Raw genomic sequence first — 13,506 nt, 5'->3', positions numbered from 1 at the left:
AACAATCAATTTACCAGCAAGTATGTCTGAAATCAAGGGGCTTATTTTGAAGTATACATTTATAGAGTTGCACTGCAAATCTGGCAGTGGAAAGCTTGTTCTGTTTGTTGCAAACAGGCATAATGGTCAGGCATGTCTGCCAGTTTAAAATAGGTGGGGAAATTTACAGCCCTCTAGATACTCTTTTGACTCCCAACTCACATCAGCTGCAGCCAGCATGGCTAATGGGTGGGGATGCTGGGGCCCAACAGCATGTGGAGGGCCACTCTTTCCTCATCTGTTATTTGAAAGCTGCTTTCACCTCTGAAGCAGAATCCTAGGTGTATTTACAAGTCCCATTGTACTCAATGGATATATTACTATACTTACGAGAATAGAAGAGTCTTGTTGTATCAGGCCAAAGACTCATGTGGTCAAATGCTGTTACCATAGTGGCCAGATGTCTCTTAGAAAGCCCACAAGCAAGACCTGATTGCAACCGTGTTCTCCCCACCTGTGCGGGAAGCAAGTGGTATTCAGTGGCACACTGTGTCCAACAGTAAAGGCAGAAAATACCCATTGCGGCTACTAACTATTGCTGGCCTTGCACAGCTTGCATGGCAAGTTGCACCTGCTGAAATAATCTCATTTATACAACTATAGGCTGCAGGAGCCCTGCCTTCCTCCTCTGCATTCTGACACCTCCCTCCTATGCCAATAGTGTGGTTAGAGCGCTGGATTTGGACCTAGGAAGCCAGGGTTCAAATCCCCACTCAGCCATGAACCTCACTGGGTGACCTTGGGCCAGTCGCAACCTCTAGCAGCCTAGCCTACTGTAAAGGGTTGTTGTGGGGATTAAATGGGGGGACGGGACAGTATACAGCAACTTTGAGAAAAAGGTGGGGTATAAATGCAGTAAGTGTGAAGACTGGCTGAAGCATGAAACTGAATATTTTATGATAATAAATTAATATAAAAAATGTACAATCTGTTGCTAGACTGGGAAATGAAAGATAAAGAGGTTAAATTGGTCATGATTAAATGGGCACAAGATATGGGACACAATATTCAGATGGAGGAATGGGAAAAACTATGGAAGAGTGGGATTAAATTTACAGCATGTGTGGCAAGAAAAGTAGATACCATCTATAAATCATTTTCATATAACTCCAGTCAAATTAGCAAAAATGTATAAATTAAAGAAAATAAGTGTTGGAAATGTAAAATAACGGAAGGGAGGTTTTTCATATGTGGTGGGAATGTAAAATAGTAAAAAAAAAACTATTGGGAAACAATTTATAATGAAATGATTTTTTTTTTTAAAAAACTTTTGTCAAAAAACCAGAAGCATCCCTACTATTAACAGGAGTAGATATACCTAGATTACAAAAGAACTTATTTATGTATGCGACTGCAGCCGCACGAGTACTGCTTGCACAACACTGGAAAGAAGGTGTCCCAATTAAAGACGATTGGCAAGTTAAATTAATGGAACGTGCTGAAATGGCAAAAATGACAATGAAACTAAGAAAAAGAGATGACAACGAATTTAAGGAAGAATGGAAGGATTTTATTGCATATATACAGAAGCAATGTACACAGGTTAATATATTGGCAGGGTTCTAGCACTACTTGTAATTAGATTATGAATGAACAATAAGTAATTTTAATGCGGTATGTTGATAAACACTGGAACCAAGGAAGGGACATAGGGGGGAAGTCAAATTTTTGTTTGATATTGAATTTGCATTGATGTTTTATTTTTGTTATATTGGGAAATTAATAAAATATTTATTAAATATTTACCACATTTTTATTTTTTAAAAAAACCTGAGATTTTCGTTTTGTTATTTAATTGGCTGCCCCTCCAACCCAAGTCCTCCAATCTCCCGTTCCCAGAGCTCCTCCTTTCTGAAGAGGCGACAAGGCTGGTCCAGGCCCGCCTCCTCTCTGTGCACATGGCATATTTTCCTCGGCTGCGGCGGGGGTGGGGGATTTGTGTCATATGACAGATGCAAGATGGCGTCGGCCAGGCTGCAGAAAGTTTTGGTGCTCCAGCTGCTGAGCGGATTTTGCTGGCTGAGTCCCGGGAGCTCGGCGGGGCCGGTGCCGCTGGTCATCTGGCATGGCATGGGTGAGTGAGCGGGATCTAGTCAGGGTCTCTGCTGATGCTTTGTCGAGAGAGAGGGTGTTTTAAATGTTCATCCCGGGTTTTTTTTTGCTTTCGCAGCAGTCTTGAAAGAGTCTTACAAGAGAGTGACCAGGCTAGTTAGCTTTGTGGCTGAATGCAAATTCGAACCCTGGCTGTGGGTAAACGCTTTCCCACGGAGTTCCAGCCTCGTTGTGGTAAAACACTGGGAACATCTGTATAGCATGTACTATGAGGTGCTTTAACAAAACGAATTGTAGCACAATCCTAGCCATGTCTACTTGGAAGTAAGGCCTATCTAATTCAGTGGATCTTACTCGTAGGTAAGTGGGGATCGCAGCCTTACTAACAGCAGTGTGGGCTTGTTCGTAGTTTAGTATCTGTCAACAGGTTGCTAATTGTCAGGAGGCTATTCATTTACCTGTGAATAAGCCCCATTTAACTTGCTGGAAATTATTTCTGAGAAGATATGCATAGGATTGCAGTGTCAGTTAACTCTTGTCAAGCAAAAAAAATGAAGAAGAAAAAAACCCACGGCATACGATGGAGCAAAGCAAGTGTTAATTAGTTGTTGGACATGGGTTCAAGTATGGGTTCTGCTACTTCAAAGTGTCACCACTTCAGTTGTCTTGCAAGGTTTCTTTTAGGGTGAAACTCTGTGGCTTTCTTGTTTCAGTTTCAGAAGGAAGGTAATGTGGTAACTACCTGATGGTCCTGTAGCTTCAGTACCTTATCTGGAAAATCATAAGTTTGTAGTGCTTTGAGAACAGAAGCAGCACAGTTACACTATGACTGTGAAACTAAAAAATAAGTCTCCAAGTCACTGTCTCCTGTTTGTCATTTAGCAGCCTAAAGGGTCTGGAGGGACTAGTATCTAAACCAGAGGGTCAGTTTTTCATTGTAGCCCATGTTTGCTGACCCCAGTCTTGTACTCCCCAGTAGCCTGGCCAATCACATTTTCCTTACTGTGTGACTTACTAGGTTATCAACTTGCAGGAAACTGATCCAGTATTTCACCAAGCAAAGCTTGTATGCATTTCTCCCTAGTGGTTTTCCTTCAGAGAGGACTTGTCTGTAGTGACAATCTTTCTAGCATTTCTTGGGTGTTCACAGTTTTTTCTCGGTTGCTGTGATTGATGTGTAGACTACATTAGTTGAAAAGTGGATTGATACAGCTCATCCTTCTGCCAATCGCATACCATAAAAAGACACACGTGTGCACAAATGAAGCTTGATTCTGCATGAATAGTGCAAATGGAAGCAGCTTTTATAAATATAGCAGTAATATTTAACAACTACCTCAGTGTCATTATCCTGCCAACAGTGACCTTTTTTATCTGCTGGCTTTAGTCTAAAAGCAATGTTTGATGCATAAACAGACAGGTGGCAAGAAATCTGGTGAAGCTTGTTCAAAGCTGGCCAGGTGCCACCCTTCCCTTTATGATCTTATCACTTAATTGGATTATACAAGGGGGTGGTTGAATAATTGGAGTGGTGTGAAAAGAGCTGGGCATTCAAAGCTCATCTCAGTCAAGGAAAATCTTATTATAATTTGTGTTAATGCAGAGGTGGGGAACTGAAGGGCCAGGACCAGACCCCCCCAGGGCTCTCTGTCTGGCCCTTGGGACTCTCCCCAGCCCATATCCCTCCCTTGCTGGCCCTGGTTTGCACCCTTCTTGAGTGTTTTTGCTTGGCTGGAATGTGTCCTTGAACTTTGATAGTGCCTCTGAACAAAGCCTTCTGAACAAAGGTAAACATTAAATTGATTGCTGTGCCCACTTTTGCCTCTTGCCCTGCTCATCTCCCAGAAGCAGGTGGCCCTTGAGAAGAAAAGGGCTTCCTGCCTCTCTAACTGGGATCATGGGACACTGTTTCTCAAAGAAATATGCTGACCAACATCATTAAAAAACTGAAACTAAACAGAAGAGAAAATGAAACTTTAAAAAACGGAATTTACAAGATTGGAAGAATGCAATACAAAACATAGCATCCAGTTCCAGACAATGACATTGCAAGTGTTATATGCATTTACAGTTGAATAAGACAGTGAGAAAGGGCAGGTAGCATTAACGCTGTTCCTTAAGACCAGTTTGATTCTCTTCCCTAACCCTCGCCCTGCCCTAAAGCAGTTGCTGAGAAATTGCAATTCAAAGGCATCCTGAAATGGCAAGACGTCTTGGAATCGGGGTTAGCAACTGGAGGCCCCATGACCAACTCCAACCTTGAAAGAGGACCAATTGCAAAATGGGCTACATCAGGAGGCTTACTTGTTAGTCCACTTTGGGTGGGGGTAGAGGGTGGCCCTTTTTTGCCCAGCTTCCTTTCAAGGTAGTTGCTGACTCTAGGACAGGGGCAGGGGACCTTGTGCACCTCCTGATATTCATGGACTTTCATCTTTCTTTCATCAGCCTTGCTGATGGGAGCTGGTGTCCAGCAACATCTGGAGGAGCCACAGTTTTGTCCACTTTGCCCTGAGATAATATTTCTTTTCTGGGGTAAAGAGTTAGAGGAACTGGCTCCAGGCCCCTCCAGCCACAGTATAAAAGAGAATATTTGTATCTCCTGAAAGGCCACAGGCTCCAGACTTCCATGACTCTGCACAGTGATTTCAGCCTCAATTAAAGACTGGTTTATAGCATGGCTGCATTTGTGTGATCATTCAGCTTTATAAAAGTCCAAGGCTCCAGACTTCTTGTCTTGGGGTTCTTACTCACTCCAAATCACCATGTAAGATGTTAAGCACACTCAGTACTGTGAGTGAGGTTTGAAATTTGGATGTGCACTCTCCTGTTGCACTTTTGATTCTGTTTCAGACTTTTACTCCCAACGGTTTGTAATCTCTTGCGCTTATCCATGGGATGGAGCACAAATGAGGGAGGGACTAATGACTAGGAAACTGATGACAGAGCTGCTTGGGCAATTAATATTTTTTCCTTAGGGGAAGATGATATGTACAGCTTCCCTGCCTAAGATCCTCCTCCAGTTTCCTGCTGATCTTGTCTCATCCCCTCAGGCTCTTTTGGAGTCCCAGGTTGATGAGATGAGGCCAGATTTCTTTATATGGTCTAAGGCTGCACACAGACAATACATTTAAAGCGCATGGCTTCCCCCCAAAAAATCCTGAGATTTGTAGTTTAGCTCTCACAGAGCTATAATTTCCAGCACCCTTCAACTATAGTTCCCATGATTCTTTGGAGAAGAAATGTGCTTCAACTGTATGATGTATATGCAAGTTATAGACCCATTGTGAAATATAACTGGAATAACATGAAATGTTAGATATAGTATGAAATTTTGCATCCATCCAGACCTCATTCTGATATTATCTGGGCTTTTATCTTGATTACCAAACTTGTTCGTTCTTTCTTTCTTTTTTCTTTCTTTTTTCTTTCTTTTTTCTTTCTAAAAGGGGCTACCCTTCTAGTAATAGATTCACCCTCTCCCTTCATATAAAATTCTCACAACACCATTGAGCTGCCAGATAACGTGTCCTCAGTTCCCTGCCTCCTGTGAAGTCTCAGCCCTGTGCTTGGAGAAGAAAAAATCCTGATACGTTTTCTCTGCTGGGACTAATATTCAATGGCAAACAATCTAAATTGATGTCATGAGCATACAATTAACAAGGGTACAGGAAACTCTGGGCCGTGTCTAAAGCCACATTCGACATGCATTTATTTTGAAGTGCAGTATTCCTATGTGTGTCTAAAACCATACACGTCTCTTTTCGTGTCCAGTTCTGGGCACCACAATTCAAGAAGGACACTGACAAACTGGAACGTGTCCAGAGGAGGGCAACCAAAATGGTCAAAGGCCTGGAAACGATGCCTTATGAGGAACGGCTAAGGGAGCTGGGCATGTTTAGCCTGGAGAAGAGGAGGTTAAGGGGTGATAGCCATGTTCAAATATATAAAAGGATGTCACATAGAGGAGGGAGAAAGGTTGTTTTCTGCTGCTCCAGAGAAGGGGACACGGAGCAATGGATCCAAACTACAAGAAAGAAGATCCCACCTAAACATTAGGAAGAACTTCCTGACAGTAAGAGCTGTTTGACAGTGGAATTTGCTGCCAAGGAGTGTGGTGGAGTCTCCTACTTTGGAGGTCTTTAAGCAGAGGCTTGACAACCATATGTCAGGAGTGCTCTGATGGTGTTTCCTGCTTGGCAGGGGGTTGGACTCGATGGCCCTTGTGGTCTCTTCCAACTCTATGATTCTATGATTCTTTTCCCTCACCCCTTTCTTTGGATGGCGCTTTGGGTTACAGCTGTTCAAGTAAGTGCCTGTTGTATATATCTGGATCAAAATGGCTGAAGTTTTGTCAGGAAATCAGAAATCCATTGCTATATTTTAGTATTACAGTGGTACCTCGGGTTACAGACGCTTCAGGTTGCAGACTCTGCTAACCCAGAAATAGTACCTCGGGTTAAAAACTTTGCTTCAGGATGAGAACAGAAATTGTGCGGCGGCGGCACAGCAGCAGTGGGAGGCCCCGTTAGCTAAAGTGGTGTCTCAGGTTAAGAACAGTTTCAGGTTAAGAATGGATCTCCAGAACGAATTAAGTTCTTAACCTGAGGTACCACTGTATTTATTAGATTTATATGCCACCCCTCATTATAAGATTTTAGGGAGGTTCGCAGAATAAAATTCAGGTTAAAACAAGTACATGATTAAAACAGCTAAACAATAGCCTGCCCACTTCCCACAGACACATTTAAAAGGATGCAGAATGTTAATCAGCCAAAGGGGAACATTTTCGCCTGGCACCTGAAATATATGTAATGAAGGTGCCAGGCGAACCTCCCTGAGGAGAGCATTCCACAAACGGGAATATTATAAATATTATATGTTCCTTTTGCCTTTGTCTACGTGGGAGGTGTCAGTCTCCTGACTCACTGGCAAGAGAAGATGCACGCCGTTTGTATAAACCCACTTTATCATCACTGTTATCTTCCCAGGTGTAGTCCAGGATGACGTTCAGCAGCCCTCGCACAAGAAACAACATGCCTTGCCCAGGATGGTCAGGAATGATAATCGTGTTGTTTTTGTGGAACCGAGAAACAAATGTGGTTTTGTTTATCTGCTTATTATGTGCGTCGGCCTTCTGTATCTCAAGAAGATATTTACAGTGGTGCCTCGCAAGACGAAATTAATCCGTTCCGCGAGTCTCTTCGTCTAGCGGTTTTTTCGTCTTGCGGATTAGCGCTATTAGCGGTTTAGCGGCTATTAAAGGCTTAGCGGATTAGCGGCTAAAAGGCTATTAATGGCTTAGCGGCTTAGAAAAGGGGGGGGGGAGCGGAAAAAAATCGGAACACTCGCAAGACGTTTTCATCTTGCAAAGCAAGCCCATAGGGAAAATCGTCTTGCGAAGCAGCTCAAAAATGGAAAACCCTTTCGTCTAGCGGGTTTTCCATCTTGTGAGGCATTCGTCTTGCGGGGCACCACTGTATGTGGCAGTTTTTGTAAAATGCAGGATTTTCTTTTAATGTAATCCATTAACTTTTCAGGAAAGATAATTGAGCAACTAAAAATTCTGTCTTAATAGTTGACCACCCTGCTGACTTGCGTTAAGGTGGGAGCCGACTATGGGGCTTCCCTATAGCTCCCTGGGGACCCCTGCAACACATGAGCTGGGTCTACGTTTGTTATAATTTGCAAATATATTTTGCTAGACAAAAAAAGAATGCTACTGCAACAGTCCCGTTGCTGAATTTCTGATTCCAAATCTTTCCCCTCATCTGCTTTTTTTTCTTTAATCCCAGGTGACAGCTGCTGCAATCCTGAGAGCATGGGTTACATAAAAAAAATTGTGGAGAAGAAAATCCCAGGGATTTACGTTCTGTCTTTGAAGATTGGCAGCAACTTAATTGAGGTGGTGTCATTTTTATTGTGAATTTTCTCAAGTAGGCACGGTGTTTAAAATGGTGCTCCTCATACTTTGTTAACTTGAGCCCCAACTATCAGCCTGGAGAGCTCAGTTGGTTAGAGTGTGGTGCTGATAACGCCAAGGTTGTAGGTTCGATCTCCTTAAGAGACAGCTGCATATTCTTGCATTGCAGAGGGTTGAATTAGATCAGGGGTCAGCAACCTTTTTCAGCAGTGGGCTGGTCCACCATCCCTCAGACCATGTGGTGGGCTGGACTATATTTTGGAGAAAAAAATGAACAAATTCCTATGCCCCATAAATAACCCAGAGATGCATTTTAAATAAAAGCATACATTCTACTCATGTAAAAACACGCTGATTCCTGGACCATCCGCGGGCCAGATTTGGAAGGTGATTGGGCCGCATCCGACCCACAGGACTTAGGTTGCCTAACCCGGAATAGTTGACCATCTGGATCGCTTCCAACTCTTCAATTCTAAAGGACAGTGTGCAGAACATTGTGGACAGCGCTGCATGTCTTTCCAATGCTGCTTCCAACAAGGATCTGTGCATGGGGGCAATCAGTCTTGATGCCAAGACTGGCATTAGAGGAGGGACAGGGGCGGGGGAGTGTTTGTAGGGAAATGCCATTAGAACAAAGCAGCATCTCTTCTGCCTGAAAGAGGATGAAATGATGGTATGGTGAGGAGCAGTAATCTCACGAATCCAGTGGGGATAAATGGAGGACCCTGCTGGGGCAGTTGAATTCTTCCCACTCATGAGAAAGGCTAGGAGACCTGCCTGTTGATGAGCAGGATTCTCATCCCCACCTCCACGCCCCCGACCCAATGGACTTGTCAATCACACTGGGTGTGCATGTCTGAGCAGGGGTGGGGAGAACCTAAAGGCATCATCATGGACACCTTTCAAACAGGTGTGAGCAAGTAAGGGAGTAAGAAAGGCAGACTCCCATGAAGTAACCCCGAAGCTGCGGGTTGTAATTGGATTTGGACGCAGATCTGCTTATGAGCTCCTTGAAGCCATGATGGCCCCTGACTTAGGCCTCTTCTAAGCCTTGTCTGTGCCTAAGCTCTGATCTCTAAATGGATTTGGTCCTGATGCTGAGCCGCCCAGCTCTCCCACACGCTCGTGCCTTTGGTTTTGCTACGCAGAGCTCAGAACCTGGGTGCTGAATCAAATTCCACCCTGGCGTTACTTTTCCAAGCATTGAGGGCTGCCTTTCCCCAGTGGAGAGCTGTCGGGGGCTGCATCCCAGTAGTGAGTGGGGCCAGACACAATCACACAAGCACTTGGACAAAGCAACTTCCCATGGAAGCAGCTAGGCATATATTCTGGGTGACCTTGGCTAAAGATTCACCTCCTATTTTTGCCATAGACATGGAACCCTGTAGTCCCCCTAACTCCCTCTCCCTCTTGTATCCTGATGGAATGGCTGCTGGCTGCTAGGCACTTGAAGGAGAAGCCTCTGTCCAGCAGAGCCAATGGAGAGACACAGCAGCCTCATCTCTCCCTCTTTACTTCTCTCTTTACTTCTATCTATCTATCATCTATCTATCATCTACTCCTCTTGCGTTTGGTCCAGAAATAACAGTTAATGCAGAACACTGCAAGATGTTTGCTGATCCTGCCAGCATATCTCTAGGGGTTCTTCTCAGCTGGCGTCCCCCACACACAGGGACGTCTCAGCAGCAGCCTCAAAGCTTGGCTGGCTTCCCATAACCTATGGGGCCAAGAATTACATCCTCAGCTCATAGATCTGCATTGACGACTGATTTGTTCCTGGGCCAGATTCAAGGTGGTCCTCAGCCCGGTGAGGCAGGCTGGGCCTGGGAAGGACTAACACCTGGCTCCTTCGAGACCAGGAGATTCAGCTGCAGAGTGACACTTGTTGGAACATTGGACAATTAGTGAGGGAAATCTATATACAAACTTGTCCCACTCTAGTGACTGCTGTATCATTGCATTATTAATATACTGTAAGCTTCACAAATACTCCTAAATGAGCAAACAACTGGAGGGCCACAGGTTCCCTATCCCTGGGTTAGTGACTTCCTTTTTGAACAGAAAGGAGGAGGGCTGATTGGCTGGGGAAGGGAGCTGCAATCTCCCTGTGGGGACTTGCCTGCCTCCTGCTCAGTGTGTGACACTTCGGCATGTGTAGGTCATTGGCTGTCTCCTGTTCTTCAAGTTCTCCATTTTCTTCAGGACATGGAGAACAGCTTCTTCATGAACGTGAATGACCAGGTGAAACTCGTGTGTGACGAACTCGCAAAGGACCCGAAGCTTCGAGGCGGCTACAACGCCATGGGCTTCTCACAGGGAGGGCAGTTCCTGTAAGTGTCTCAAGCATTGCAGAATGAGGGAGGAGCTTTGGGTGAAAGGGGGCAACTTTTGATAGAATGCAGTGGTAGAGCACATGTGTTGCATGCAGAAGGCTCTTAGAAATGTTAAATAATCAATACAATTTTTTTTGAATGTTTAAATCATATTAATTTTTTAAAATCACTTTTTAAAATGTTCAATTTTGTAACTTATTTTAATTTTAAATTTAAGTCCCTCATGTGACATATCATATTAAAGCCCACGAAGTTCTGAAGAGATTGGTGTTTTTAGTTTTGATGTATGTCAATTCTGGACTGAGCTTTTAAGGTTTTTGTGCAAGGCCAAAATTGTCAATTTTTTTGAAATTTCAAACCCTCATAACTCACAAACGGATGAGATAAAAAAATTGAAATTTTAGATTTAAGCTTAGTTTTGATCATTCAACAAATGTACAAAATTTTAAGAAAATTGGATGAGACGAGGTAAAAAAGTTGAATCACTTGATATGGAATGACCTATCTGTGACATAGGTTACAGAACCAGGCCCTTGGCCCCTCCCACTCAGTACTGCATACCTTAAAGATGGGGAACTGCAGGCCTCCAGATGACATCAAGTGTCCCCTCCCACCACCCCTGGCCATTGGCCATGCTGGCTGGGGATGATGGGAACATCCGACAGGTCACCCTACCTTCCCGACCTGAATTCCAATAAGAAGTATAATAAAATCTAACGTATATAAATTGAATTACAAAATCAATATTAAATCAAAGTCAATATAATCCTGCCAGTTCTACGTTCTGCCCTGGCATATAAGAACTGTCTGGACAATGTGTCTTCTGCCTTGGAGGTTGCTGCTTAATCTGTTTTTGTCCCCTCCCCTCCTTTCCAGGAGGGCGGTGGTGCAGAGATGTCCCTCTCCCCCAATGTTCAATCTGATTTCTGTAGGAGGTCAGCACCAAGGTAAGCCCATCTGAGTGGTCTTTTGTTTTCTAGACAAGAGAATGCAGATTCAGGTGGGGAAAGTTATGTCATAGCAACAGAGGATGTTATGTCTGGGGGAGGCGGACCATATGGATCCCTTCCAATCAGGATTCAGTCCCCATCATGGGACTGAAACTGCCTTGACTGCGCTGGTCAGTGATCTCCGGCGGGCTAGGGACAGAAGGGAAAGCTATTCCTGGTTCTGCTGTGAGTGTCTGGAGGCAGCTGGGGGATGGATGGCAGTTAACGGATTGAGGTTGAATCCTGACAAGACGGAATACTGTTTTTTTGGGATGGACTGGGCGAGTGTGGGGGACTCCTTGGTCCTGAATGGGGTAATTGTGCCTCTGAAGGAACAGCAGCACAGCCTGGGAGCCATTTTGGACTCACAGCTGTCAATACAGGCACAAGTCAATTCTGTGTCCAGGACAGCTCCATCTGGTACGCCAGCTGAGACCCTACCTGTCCACGGACTGTCTCACCAGAGTGGTGCATGCTCTAGTTATCTCCCGCTTGGACTACTGCAATGTGCTTCATGTGGGACTACCTTTGAAGGTGACCCGGAAACTACAACTAATCCAGAATGTGGCAGCTAGACTGGTGACTGGGAGTGGCTGCTGGGACCATATAACACCAATCCTAAAGGATCTTCTCTGGCTCCCAGTACGTTTCCAAGCACAATTCAAATTGTTGGTGCTGACCTTTAAAGCTCTTGGCCCAGTACAGTGGTGCCTCGCAAGACGAAAAGAATCCGTTCTGTGATTCTCTTCGTCTAGCGGTTTTTTCGTCTTGCGAAGCAAGCCCATTGATGGATTAGCGGATTAGCGCTATTAGCGGCTTTTAGCGGCTTATCTGCCTGATCGGATCAGCTGATAAGCGGCTTAGTGGCTTAGAAAAAAGGGGGGGGGGAGGAAAAAAAACCAGCAGGAACTTGCAAGACATTGTCGTCTTGCGAAGCAAGCCCATAGGAAATTCGTTTTGCGAAGCACTTCCAAAACGGAAAACCCTTTCGTCTAGCGAGTTTTCCGTCTTGCGAGGCATTCGTCTTGTGGGGCACCACTGTATACCTGAAGCAGCGTCTCCACCCCTATCATTCACTGAGGTCCACCTCCAAGGGTCTTCTGGCGTTTCCCTCACTGAGAGAAGCAAAGTTACAGGGAACCAGGCAGAGGGCCCTCCCATCCGGTGTCAGGGAGATAAAGAACCACACAACTTTTAGAAGACATCTGAAGGCAGCCCTGTATTGGGAAGATTTAAATGTTTGACATTTTATTATGTTTTTGCACGTGCCGGAAGGAAGCTGTCCAGAGTGGCTGGGGAAACCCTGCCGGATGAGTGGGGTAGAAATAATAAAACAACAACAACAATTATTATTAAAGTAATAAGCATGACTAAGGGCCATTAATCTTAATGGCTGGTGTCATGTTCAGATCCTGAATGCCTGCAAATTGGTATCTTGCTGCCACAGGCGTGTATGGCTTTCCGCGTTGTCCCGGGGAGAGTTCTCACCTCTGTGACTGGATCCGAAGGATGTTAGACCTAGGGGCCTATACTGCAGTGGTCCAGAACGGTGAGTTCACTTTGGCGGAAGTCGAATGTTATGGGGTGGGGGCATGTGCTTGGGGGTTGGGGCTCAAGGGCTTTGCTGTGGCTTGTGTTTTGAACTCCCAGTTCTCCCTCCACTACAGCCTGGTCCAAGCCCAGTACTGGCACGACCCGCTGAATGAAGAGGAATACCGGAAGCACAGTCTTTTCCTGGCTGACATCAATCAAGAGCGAGTAAGTTTGATAGGTTTGGGCCTGGCCGGTCTGGCTGCTCATCCCACCCCTCTAATCAAATCCAAAAACAACCCCTGTAAACTGCAGGAAGTTTATCGTGAAATTGTGGAAGGTCTGGAAGGGCTCAAGAAAGAAAAAAACAAGCTAGAAAAAGTAGAATAAAACATGCAAAAATTAAGCAGCTATATGCAGGGCATGATCCATAGGCACACAGTGGAGGCAGCCTTGCCGAGTCTTGTAAGATCTGCACCTGGTCAGTGACCAGAAAGAAGAATGCCTGTGAGCTACACGCTTATGCTTCCTTAGAGGAAGGGTTGCTGTTGACGTTTAACTTGTTTTGTTATGTACTATAAGCCTGTTTGGAAGGGTGCGATTTTTAAACATGTAGTTAATTAGTACCCAAACAATATGTTTG

The 13,506-nt window shown here is 44.7% G+C and overlaps 1 protein-coding gene across 2 annotated transcripts in view; it reads left to right on the top strand.

The window, feature by feature from the left end:
- The first annotated feature begins 1,958 nt into the window (after positions 1-1,958).
- PPT1 (palmitoyl-protein thioesterase 1) overlaps positions 1,959-13,506 on the top strand; it is a 13,237-nt gene continuing 1,689 nt past the window's right edge. Inside the window, exons 1-6 of one of the 2 annotated variants that reach the window (XM_083511871.1) lie at positions 1,959-2,113; positions 7,884-7,993; positions 10,214-10,341; positions 11,221-11,291; positions 12,781-12,882; positions 13,001-13,095. In XM_083511871.1, the coding sequence (XP_083367997.1) occupies positions 1,999-2,113; positions 7,884-7,993; positions 10,214-10,341; positions 11,221-11,291; positions 12,781-12,882; positions 13,001-13,035 (561 nt within the window). In that variant the 5' untranslated portion in view covers positions 1,959-1,998 and the 3' untranslated portion in view covers positions 13,036-13,095. Of the gene's footprint in view, positions 2,114-7,883; positions 7,994-10,213; positions 10,342-11,220; positions 11,292-12,780; positions 13,269-13,506 lie in introns of those variants that run through there. The other variant, XM_083511870.1, reaches the window with a different exon arrangement.

The sequence above is a fragment of the Podarcis liolepis genome, assembly GCF_965112155.1.
Source record: "Podarcis liolepis genome assembly, chromosome: 7".
In the NCBI taxonomy this organism is placed as follows: Eukaryota; Metazoa; Chordata; class Lepidosauria; order Squamata; family Lacertidae; genus Podarcis; species Podarcis liolepis.
The sequence above is the reverse complement of the archived record's forward strand: the minus strand, read 5'-3'. Positions and strand labels throughout refer to the sequence as shown.